General features: G+C 35.3%; 2 protein-coding genes across 4 annotated transcripts; one reads left to right on the forward strand and one right to left on the reverse strand.

Annotated features, from left to right (window-relative positions):
* Positions 1-1,061: 1,061 nt before the first annotated feature.
* Positions 1,062-5,195, reverse strand: LOC101299004 (uncharacterized zinc finger protein At4g06634-like). 2 transcript variants are annotated; one of them, XM_004299852.1, is made up of 6 exons: positions 5,009-5,195; positions 4,812-4,870; positions 3,610-3,809; positions 3,049-3,138; positions 2,080-2,223; positions 1,062-1,772 (listed from the first exon to the last, which is right to left on the reverse strand). In XM_004299852.1, the coding sequence occupies exons 1-6, from the start codon at positions 5,092-5,094 to the stop codon at positions 1,239-1,241; spliced, it is 1,113 nt and encodes a 370-aa protein (XP_004299900.1). In that variant the 5' UTR covers positions 5,095-5,195; the 3' UTR covers positions 1,062-1,238. The 2 variants fall into 2 exon arrangements, with proteins under 2 accessions (XP_004299900.1, XP_004299901.1); XM_004299853.1 differs by having other exon boundaries at positions 3,610-3,715; positions 5,009-5,113.
* A 2,303-nt stretch (positions 5,196-7,498) lies between these two features.
* On the forward strand, positions 7,499-10,551 carry LOC101299479 (ubiquitin-like domain-containing CTD phosphatase-like). Of its 2 annotated transcripts, XM_004299855.1 has the most exons (6): positions 7,499-7,966; positions 8,054-8,168; positions 8,266-8,329; positions 9,215-9,380; positions 9,684-9,975; positions 10,303-10,551. In XM_004299855.1, exons 1-5 carry the CDS (start codon positions 7,562-7,564, stop codon positions 9,927-9,929), a joined length of 996 nt encoding a protein of 331 aa, XP_004299903.1. In that variant the 5' UTR covers positions 7,499-7,561; the 3' UTR covers positions 9,930-9,975; positions 10,303-10,551. The 2 variants fall into 2 exon arrangements, with proteins under 2 accessions (XP_004299903.1, XP_004299902.1); XM_004299854.1 differs by lacking the exon at positions 10,303-10,551 and having other exon boundaries at positions 8,054-8,174; positions 9,684-9,989.
* Positions 10,552-11,360: the final 809 nt, after the last annotated feature.

Here is an 11,360-nt window from a genome sequence, read left to right on the forward strand (position 1 = left end):
AGCAAATAGTAAACAGTCATCAGCAAAAAAACAAATTAGAGATTTTAAAACCATGAGGAGAAGTAAGCATACCAACATTAGAGCGAGGTTTAGAACAAAGATTATTAAACGATCTGATCAAATGTTCCACAAAGATAGGGTGAAAGAGGGTCTCTCTGTTTAAGACCTTTAGAAGGGGAAAAATTACCAATCGGACTACCATTAAGAAAATAGAAAAAGAGACAGTAGAAAGACAATTTTAAATCAATTGAAGACAAAAACCAAAACGATCAAAAAGACAAGTACACAGATAGTTTCAATCAAGGAAATCATAAGCTTTCTCCAAATCCAACTTTAGTGCCATTAGACCGAAACACTTATTCTTTCTAGTAAAATTACAAAACAATTCACGAGCAATAAGTATATTATCATGAATTGATCTACCACCAGGCACAAAAGCACATTGATTTTGAGAAATGCATTTAGCAAGAAGAGGACGCAGTCTAGCTACCATAATTTTGGTGATAATTTTACAAGTAACATTACACAAACTAATAGGCCTATAATGGTGAACAGTTTCAGGATGATCTATTTTTGCTATGAGAACAATGTTAGTACAGTTCAGTATTGACGTTATGGTTAAAAAATTACAGACAATTACATAGTAAAGATGATCTTTAACATAAGGCCATTAAGCTGATAGAACTTTGCTGAAATCCCATCAGGACCAGGAGCTTTGAAAGGTCCTATACTTTGCACGGCACTAAAACTATTAGTATTTTAACCGGAGACAGGCTCTGATTGTCCTTCAGTAATACAATGAGGTAACACAGGTGAAATGAAAAAGAGCCTCTTTAGAAGTTGAATTGGAATTAGAAAAACGCTTGGAAAAGAAGTTGGTAAGAATCAATCCTAGCTTGATCTGCATTCCAAACACCAAGAACATCTTTAAGCCTAAGAATTTGATTTCGTTTTTTCCTAATTGTAGCCTGCATATGAAAGTATTTGGTATTCTTATCTCCTAACTGTATCCATTTCCATTTTGATTTAGCACGTTCAGCCCAATATATTTCCTCTTGTTTACAAAGCTCTTCTAATGTTCTTGTTGCTGAGACTTGTGCCGTCAAGGACCGTTTCACAGTGGACAGCAAAAATAAAAAATATTAACAATGGACGACAAAAATATAAAATCAGAAGAACGGTTATAGACAAAGTGCCTCTATATCCATCATCAAATAAAAGCTCCCTCCTCAAAATATCTAGTCTTCATATTCTGTCTCTTCATCATCATCGTCATTGTTTCCAACATACCTCCATCCATCCTCTACATTGTCACGGTCCTCCTCCGTTTCTTCACTGTCTTCTTCATAAACTACTTCTTTGACTGGCCATGGCTTTTTCATTGTGTTTGTAGTGGCCTGATATGGAGTTGAGCCTTTGCGCACTTTGGCAGGAGGGAATTTCAAATTCGGTTTGGCCCTATTTGTTTTCTGGCTTTTTCCATTTGCACGTTTTACTGCATAAACATCTTGATCACTGGTTTCATCCATCTCATTGTCAACAGTATTAGGGGCATGCTCAGCATTTTCATCAGACATATGACCAGGATGCTCTCTCCTCAGATGTAGTTTAAGCTTGTATTCATGGATGTAGGCTTTTTCACACCCTTCATAAGGGCAGGCATACGGGCGATCGGATGATGCAGAACCATAAACTCCTGCAGGTGTTTTGGGAGTTTTTGTTTGTTTCTCTGAAGGTGGAACAGCATACTTAGGCACATCTACGGGCACATTCTGCAAGTAAAATTAATGTTAATATAGGAAACCAAATTAAACTTTATATTGGTAAGAAAGTTAACAAGTTGCATTGTCAATATCAGTTATAAGTTGGCATTGTCCACGCCATATCATTGTCCCTAATTTCTGAATATTCTAATAACACTATCTTCAGATTCATATGCAATCAAAAGATATACTGTATTCATCCAGGGGCAGCATAAGATTATGAATTATAGAAATAAGGGTCTTTTACCAGCAGAATAATTGAATACAAATATACATCAATATAAGCAAATGGCAAAGGAGCAGAGGAAATAGCAACCTTTTCATGATGAGATGAGATGTGGTTTTTTAGCTTGTACTCATGTGCATATCTCTTTCCACAATCTGGGTATGGGCATATATGATAGTTCTCTTGGGAATGCGTTTTCATGTGAGACCGTAGGTTGAAATCCAGGGAGAATGCCTGCAGATGTAGAACTTCATTACAACAACTTAGATATTTTATGCATCACATGCCCACAAATGATTGTGGGAGTTGGAGCCTTTTAGGTGCCAAATAATTGATAAACTATTCCTGGTCCATCTCTTCCAAACTATGAGCTTGGATTATAGCTCATAAAAGGATGATCACTTGAGACATGGTTTAGAGGAGACAGCCATCATGGGGCTTTTCACCCCATTTTGGTGTGTGAAGTACAAGCGATGCTGAAGTTCAGATTACCCGGTCAAGATTGTTATAGAGTGATCTTGGACAAACCAGCTTCATAAGTTACATTATTGAAACGAAGAATACAAGTTCTTTGGCAGAAAAAACAGAGGCATAGAGTTACAAGAGAAAAAGATGGCACCCATGTTGGAATGGTTCATTTTTTGGGCATCCCTTGGAGCACTGATATCTTCCTAAGTTCAAGGAATATTCTTTCCAAGTAACCTCTTTATGTTTGGACAGCAGTTGTGATTTTGATTCATTCCAAGTTATTGAGTTTTCCTGGGGAGACGGTCAAGTCACCTATATTTAAATGGCTTTCTTACTCCTTTTATTGATAGTGTGTTCCTTTTCAACATAAACGAAACAAAATAACCACTGTCAAATGGCTGGAAATAAACTAAACAGAACATGGGAATGGATCAAATATATTTGCATCTTTCAGAAGAAAACATTATAGTAATATCTTGTAAAGAACATACAACAAACCAGCACAAATTCAACATTGGATCCCAAAGAGATCAGGGAGACAGAAAAGGCAAAAGTAAGCACAAATTCAACATTAGAGGATAAACTAATCACCTTACCACAGCCTTCATGAGGGCAAACAAAATCTCTTTCGCCAGTATGAATGAGAAAGTGTCGTTTCAACTTTGAACTATCCAAAAATTTCTGCGACATTAACAATATACTTTTCAATTTACTAAGAGACAAACAACTTTGATTGAAGATCAGTATTTATACATTAATTCTTCCCCCACCCCCCAACCCAAAATTCCGTTGGTTCACAGACTAACCTAATATACATAGGAGTAGCACTAATTAGAATTTCCAAACAATTGCAAAGATAAGAAAATACCACCTTTAATGAAAAAAAAAAAAAAACCTAAAAACCCTTAAAAAACACACAGGGTTGGTTTTAGGCCACTCAAGTTATACTTTCCTTCCAGCAACTAGTATGTTACTAACGGTAGATGATAGGGTTTGACTTTACCATTTTCCTTATTATCGTTATCTCAAAACTAGACAGCTTTTTCACATTGTTTTGACAAGCTAGTAACTTACTAGATGCTACCTCAAAACCATGAGCACAATAGTAAACCAGACGTTGGGGAAAAACAACATACACATTCTAAATAATACCTTCCCGCAACCCTCATAGTGACAAACATACTGTCTCTCCCCATGAATGTGAGAATGCTTCCTCAAAGCACCAGCATCAATGAAGGTCTTCCCACAGCCTTCATAGCTGCAAAGAAAAAGGACTTCAGTTGTAGGTTCAGGTTCTGGTTCTGGTGCTAATAGCTCTTTTGATTTCTCATTCAAAACCTTTACTGTGCCCTCTAAGAAAAACAGAGAAAAAAGTGAGAAAATTCAGGAGAACCCATTTACCGTCATAAGAACAAAAACATGCATGCCCTTCAAAACAAGTTAATTCAAGAGGGCTACCACAACTCTTCTCTAATCCTTGATGTCACAAGCTTAAACTAAAGTTGACACATTGTTGGACTACAGAACTAAAATAACATTTCAAGACACTTGGCTGAATCAGTAATGAGAACAGTGCAAGCTTTGCATGCAGTACTGTGTTTCCCCGTAATTGGAATATCTTCCGAGATAAAAAATAATAAAAAAATATAAAAAAACTTCTAATACATGAGAACTGGAATAATTTGCTTCGATGTCACTGGAGTAAAAAGATGTGCATTTACTTCAAGGGTAGATTTAAGGGGCTGAATGTTGGAAAATTATGGGACATATTCAAGCAAGTCTTAGAGAAACTAGCTCTGTAGCAGTTCTGATATCCTATAATCAGATGTGTAAGGATCTGTAAGAAGGGGGAATAAAGGCTAGTTTCCTTTTTTTTTCTTTTTCTTTTTCTTTTTTTTTTGCTGACATCCAACTGGTGTTATTAATATTGTTATTCTCTTAAAAGAAAATAAAATAAAAAGCAAAACTATTAGCTGAATGTCTTAGAAGTAGTTAGGAAAATGACTGATAAGCTGAATGAAATTACATATATAGTGTAAGAAGTGAAACTAGAAATTGACAGAAGCAGAAAGGATTGATAAACCAAGATCTACAAATATAGTGTCTGAGCTACTTGATGTACTGCAACAAATAGAAAATGAACATGAGGTAACATTTTTGATCTCAGAAACCAACTTATTAGGTTAATATGTCATCACTAAGAAACGAATGAAAGTGGAATGAATATGAGATATTTTAGGACATAAATAAATCAGAGACCTAATGTTTAAATTTCCTATGAATTTCTATTTTATTCACCAATACCAATTCATAGCAATTCATAGAGTGCAAAGTAAACCTGGTAATCAGTGTACCTGTAACCCATTTCAAAAGAGAGCACTTTCCACCAGTTGCTACCACATCCTGCGAAACCCTACAAAAGATTTCATCAAAGAGATAAGAACTCGACTCGACTCTAGTTTTCTTTTGAATATCTTCATCGAAAAACAGGATTGAGTAAACCCGATTTCGTTTCTAAGCCAACAAGTGATGAGAGACCAAGACAACTTACCATTCTTTAACCCATCTAACAGCGGGAGCTCTCGATCTGAAGATGGTGCGCCGCTCGAAATAATTGTGATGGAATTGGGTATCCATATCCTCCTTCTCCTTCCCCACGATTTGTCTATTCTGAATTTCTAATCTAATTCTAGTTGAGAGGGTTTGTAGGTTTTTTTTAGGGCTGTCTTCGGTCCGGTCTGTTCGGAACCGGTCCAAACCAAACCGAATAAGCAAACAAAAAGGGACACTAGTTTTGGGAGGTTTAATAAATAAATATTTGATAAATTAATAATTTTTTCGGGTTCCAACTCGGGACCGGTGTATATTATTAAGTTTCTCGTTTAAATACATAAAATAATTTTAAAATATTAATCATTTTAAGTCCTAACGAATAGATAAAGTAATAATTAATTAAATGAAAAATAAAAAATATCACAATAAATATTAATAATTAATAAATAAATAAAAGATTAAATAAGGTTTATAATACAAATTAAGGAAACTTATAACAATATTAATTTCTTTATTTAGTCTCAAAGTATCCATATATGCTCATTCGTTTTTTCCATGTATTATGAAATTTTTTTAAAAACTCTTGACAAATTAAGGAAACTTAATACAACAATATTCTCTATAAAGTAATAAATATTTATTTATCGATAAATGAATAAATTATTTATTTATCAATAATATAATAACCCCTCTAAAGTAATAATTTTCAATGGTCCCAACGTTATTTCTTTATAGAGGTTTTACTGTATATTTATTTTTTTGTTATTTGTAACTTATTTGTTTGGTAACTTTATAATGGGTTGCAATTGAACTTTAGAAGTTGGGTCTGATTTAAGGGACACTTTTTTTTACACCATTTTTGACATCTCTTTGAAACCATTAGATTATATAATGTTTAATGGTCTAGATTAATTACAAGTTTGACATCAACACACAATAAGGTGACATGATAAATGACATAGAATTTGAAATGTCATATTTAGAAATAAACTCATAATAATCAAAAACAAGAAAACCAAAACAGTAGAACACGATCAAACTGAAGAAAAAAAAAAACAAGAAGAACCGAAGAAGAACAAAAAGCTAGAACGCAAAAGGAGATTTAGCTTGTGAAAAGCATTAGATTTATATAAAGATTAAGATGGAAGAGGCCAAGATAACATAGCTAATTAAATGTGATCTGTGGGCTATTCACCCTTAATTTGGAATGGTTAAATGTTTACCAAACCTCCTTCCCCAGGTTCAATTTTCAAACGAAGAGTCATGATGAATCTGAATGAAGTGAATTGCAGTGCTAGCTAGTGAGTGATTGCAAGTTTGCAACAGACCGATCTATATATAGTTTTTCTTCCATAAAAAATCTATAGTTTTTTTTTTTTGTCGATTTAGAGAAAGAAATAAAATTACTTGTTTTGTAAGAATTGTAATTGGGGGATTCGCAGAGATGGGAGAGTTTGGAGAAGACGATGAATTCATCTTTTCTACAGGTGATTGGCTTTCTGTTTATGTTCTTGTTTCTTATTCTTGTTTTTTTTCTTTTCCCAATCCTGTTCTAATGTTTTGGTTTTTATTAATTAATAATAGTTTTTCTCGGTTCATTTTTAATTGAATATAACTCAAATCACTAATTCCATATCATTTAACATGTCATCTTCTTATGTGTTGATGTCAAACTTGCAATTAATCTAGATTATTGAATGTTATATAATCTAACGGTTTAAAACAGGTGTCAAAAATAATGTCAAAATTTGTTTTTTTTTTTTAAAAAAAACTTTTTATTAATAACTTATACATGCTACATATGTCAATGAGGTTTGAACCCATGACCTCAAAGATGTCAGTTAAACACCTTAACCAACCAAGTCACGGCTTACTGACATCGTCTCGTGAACTGCACCTCGTCAGTTAAAACGAAAGTCTCTTGAACCGGTAACGTCCTTTATCAAAAACTTTTCTTACTATCTTTTTTTTACCTTAAAAACCGCACCTCGTGTCGCCATAAATTCTTTTATTTATTTTTTTTCTAATTCACACACTCCAATCTCTTCATCTTCTAGGTCTCAAAAAATGGTGGCTGAGTGAGCTGTCACTCTAGGGCCGAGAGCAATTTTAGCTATGACCCTTCTTTAACGGATGTTTTTCATAAGCTGGGGTTCAAACCAAGGACTTCCTATTACTAAGAGAATTTTTACAGCATCCGTCCCACTGACAGCCAAACATGTTTCCACTAGACCAACTATATTGGGTCAATCTCTTGATCTTCTTGATCTTACTTTTATTAATTTGGAGGTGGGTTCAACTTCAAATTTATCGAGAGAGACCAAGGTAAGTCGACATTAGCTCAGCATCATTTGTTGTTTGATCATAAATGCAAGGGCGACTATTTGTACACAACCTCAAATCTATTTTTAGCTTCTCAAGCATTTATATAGTAATTTTTGAATAAAAACCATTTTAAAGATCAAAATCAAACCACTACTAATAAGTTATAGAATATACATGATCACACTTAAAACCTAAACAAGGGGAAAAAAGAGGTTAGTGGGTGGGAATGGCGGCAGGAAGCTCATCATCAAAGCAGGAGGAGGAGCTAACGCTGAGCATCAAGTGGAGCGGGAAGGAGTACACGGTTCGAGTATGCGGCGACGACACTCTGGGCGAGCTCAAGCGCCGAATCTGCCAACTCACCACCGTCCTCCCCAAACGCCAAAAGCTTCTCTACCCCAAACTCCCCCCTTCCAAACTCGCCGACGACGCCGTTTTGCTCTCCTCTCTCCCTTTCAAGTCCTCTCTCAAATTGACCATGATTGGTACTATGGAGGATGATATTATCGTGGACCCCGTCGACTCTCCTGACATTGTTGATGATTTTGAGCTCGGCCAAGACGAGGCTGTTGATATCAAAGATAATCATCTCAATAACCAGAAATTGAGGAGGCGTATTGATCATTACAAGGTCCATCTCTTTTCCCCTTTTTTTCCTTTTTCTTTTTCGTTTTAATATCCGAAAATGAGAAATATGTATGTGCCTCATCTCGTAAAGATTGAGCTCAAGAATCCGTGCCGCCAAGGAAAGAAGCTGCTTGTGCTGGATATTGATTACACTCTCTTTGATCATCGGTCCACAGCAGAGAACCCGCTTCAACTCATGCGACCTTGTCAGTGTTTCTTCTCAAATACAATGTTTCAACCTTCCTATCTCTATTTTTTGTCTGTCTAGTCCAAACCCTCACATTCCTACATTGTCTTTTCTAGATCTTCATGAGTTTCTCACAGCTGCTTATGCCGAATATGATATAATAATATGGTCTGCAACCAGGTGAGCTCTTGCCCTTTCCCTTCTGTAAGGTTGCGGTATAAAGCATGTCCCTATTATTTCCCTTCGAGCATGTGCTTGACTTTAAACATGAGTACCTAAACATTTCATAACTCTGTTGACTGGTAATAAAATATAAGTTTAGTCAACTCAATATCCCGAATATCGATCTGGTTCATTCTGACAAATTTTCCCTATTGAGTTTGTCTTCCTCTTTCTGTTCTTTTCAGCAGTCTGATTATCTGTTCTTCCAAATGAATATTTGACCCCCTTTTTCCTATTTCTCCATCTTGCATCGATGAGTAATAGAAAGACTGCTTAATGAAATAATGGTACCGCTAGATACTTAGCATCAAGAATAAATTATTAAGAGGAGAAGTAGGAACACGAGAAAGAACTGACAATTATATCAAGGTTAAAGTGCTATGTGGTTCGATAGTTGGGTGACTATACTGGAACATTGTGGCCATAGAGACCTATGCAGGCAGATTATCACTTGTGAATTACTTTATGAGTACATCAATCTAAAAGGCTGGATGAGTGATAGTAATAGCCACTAAGTGGATGCATTTCAATCTTTATCATAATCTTGGCATGCTATGTTGCCAAACTGTGTAGAAGATCACATATTTAATGCTAGAAATCATGCTAATCTATACTTATGTATGTTGTATGTGTGCATTAACTTGATGTGAGGGTACGACGATATGTCATGTAAATTAATAGACCTTTTATTTCCTTCAGTACCCGTGAAAGATTAGTACAGATGAGTGTAGTTTACTATTACCATATTTGAAGGATATTTATAGAATTAAAAATATAAATTGATTTTTGACTATTTGATGTGCGACACTTGTGGGTTCATTTTGTATATATTTTCTTTCACAGCATCAAATGGGTTGAGTTGAAGATGGGACAGCTTGGCGTACTTAACAATCCCAACTACAAAATCACTGCTCTTCTAGACCATTTAGCAATGATTACCGTTCAGTCAGATTCGCGTCGAATCTTTGATTGCAAGCCACTAGGCTTAATCTGGGCTCAATTCCCTGAGGTATGTATGGAGTTATTATTGATGTCCATTCTCTATCTCTTATATATTTTTAAACTGATATTGTTCCTTCCTTTGTAACTTAAGTCACAATACAATCATGACCTGTTTTGCCAATACAAGTTATAATCGTAATAAAAAAGAAAATAGAGTTCGTCACGAAACTTTGTTTTTATATCCACCTGCAGTGTGGTTTTGTGGTTCCAAGAACTACAAACAGTATGAAAGTATGTCCATTCCCTTTTTTTCTTTTTTTTTTCCCTTAACCATCAATGTGGTGATGTTTAGCCATTTCATGTTTTTCAGTTCTACAGTTCAAAAAATACTATAATGTTTGATGATCTGCGAAGAAATTTTGTGATGAACCCACAAAATGGTTTGGTCATCAAGCCATTCAGGAAGGCCCATTCTAGCCGAGACACTGATCAGGAGCTTATCAAACTCACATCGTATTTGCTTGCCATTGCGGAACTCGATGATTTGAGCACCCTTGATCATAATTCATGGCAGTCATTTACTGAGGACAATGTCAAAAGACGTCGGCATGAATGACATTTGGAGCACTGGACCAGTTTGTTGCTTACATTGAACTTTTGAGGTATCTAAGTTTTGTCATTCTCCTAGCTCTAATTTCAACTTTTCTTTGATTCTATGCTTCTCTCCAATAAGTTTCTAAAACAAAAATCTTTTTGTTTTTGCGTTTTCTTATTTCATTGTTTTCTTATTTCATTATTGGGGTCAATGTCCATTTATTTCTCATGGAGATTGAGGGTATATATGAAGTTTATAATGAGCATGAAATATGTTTTCACATGATCCTTCTTATAGTTTTCAGTTTTGTTGGAGCATCATATCAGTCATGCAACGATGCATCATGATCAATGTACTGTTGGAGCACATCTAAATATGCCCTCTTTCATTTCAGGGATGTTGAAATTTGCTCTATCTCAGAGATGAGCCAGGTGACTTGAAGCCTTTAGATGGAGTACAATCCTCCCACTTTAATCATCTGTTTCAATATTTGTATGAATTTCTTCAGTAACTGTATAAATTTCATAAATTTTTATAAGGTGTATCTTGCACTATAAGGATACTGTGTTTTGTATTTAAAACTGCTGAGCTACGGCCTACGTATAAGCAGTGATATAGACAATTCATATCAGTTTCTGTGGCTAGACAAACCGTTGAGGTAGTTCTATCAGTGCAAAACAAAGTGGCTCAAGGGTAACGGTGTTCCGGGAAAGGGGCTTAAAATACATAACTGAATAGTCACCGATGGCGCCGGGGTGGAATTACGAAGTCATGGATTTTTACAGGCGGTGGAGGTAGCGTATGCAGCTAGGGTTTGAACTGGTTAATGAAAATTGAACTGAGCCTGTTGTGGAAAAGAAACTTTTCACACGTATAATTCAGTTAAGGAAACGATAAGTGCTCATTCTCAAAACAAAAAAGGAAACGAGGTATGCGCAGTGACAAACTCACCTACTTTAGATGAGAGAAATTCCAATTGTTCTACCTGCTTGATAATTAAGCCAATTAGTACTAATGCATCCATGCAATTCCAGCAGAGCAGAATTCCAGATTTGGAGAACACTTGCAACTAGCAAGCTGTCACTTCCCTTCCTCTATCTGCTCTTCTCTGAGCCTCTGCTTACCCCTCATATACTAAATTTGGCTTATAATTCATTTCAGACTTTTCTTTTTCTTAAGAGAAAAAGAAGTGAAAGAAGGAAAAAAAGAAAAAGAAAAAAAAGACGGAAAACAAATGTGTTCGGTTCGTGTATTGGTTTTGGGTTGTGGTAGTGCTGGAGTCCAGTAATAAATATCAGAGTATTTACTGGCATAATTAAATAATAGTATTTATTATTAACGCATAAATGTTGGCTTGGGTCTTATATATTACATTGGTATTGAGACACTACTACTCTTCTATCAGAATCAAAAACCAGATCATATCAATGATCGTCGATCTCTAAAACAAGG

The sequence above is a fragment of the Fragaria vesca genome, linkage group LG5 (genome assembly GCF_000184155.1).
Source record: "Fragaria vesca subsp. vesca linkage group LG5, FraVesHawaii_1.0, whole genome shotgun sequence".
Classification (NCBI taxonomy): Eukaryota; Viridiplantae; Streptophyta; class Magnoliopsida; order Rosales; family Rosaceae; genus Fragaria; species Fragaria vesca.

Excerpts from the sequence above, each read along its gene's own strand:
- LOC101299004 (XM_004299852.1), bottom strand. The coding sequence starts at position 5,094 with ATGGATACCCAATTCCATCACAATTATTTCGAGCGGCGCACCATCTTC. Across the intron at positions 4,871-5,008 it reads GTTAGATGGGTTAAAGAATG|GGTTTCGCAGGATGTGGTAG; the intron begins GTAAGTTGTCTT and ends AATCTTTTGTAG. Across the intron at positions 3,810-4,811 it reads TCTTTTGAAATGGGTTACAG|AGGGCACAGTAAAGGTTTTG; the intron begins GTACACTGATTA and ends TGTTTTTCTTAG.
- LOC101299479 (XM_004299854.1), top strand. The coding sequence starts at position 7,562 with ATGGCGGCAGGAAGCTCATCATCAAAGCAGGAGGAGGAGCTAACGCTG. Across the intron at positions 8,175-8,265 it reads ACTCATGCGACCTTGTCAGT|ATCTTCATGAGTTTCTCACA; the intron begins GTTTCTTCTCAA and ends TGTCTTTTCTAG. Across the intron at positions 8,330-9,214 it reads ATAATATGGTCTGCAACCAG|CATCAAATGGGTTGAGTTGA; the intron begins GTGAGCTCTTGC and ends TTTCTTTCACAG.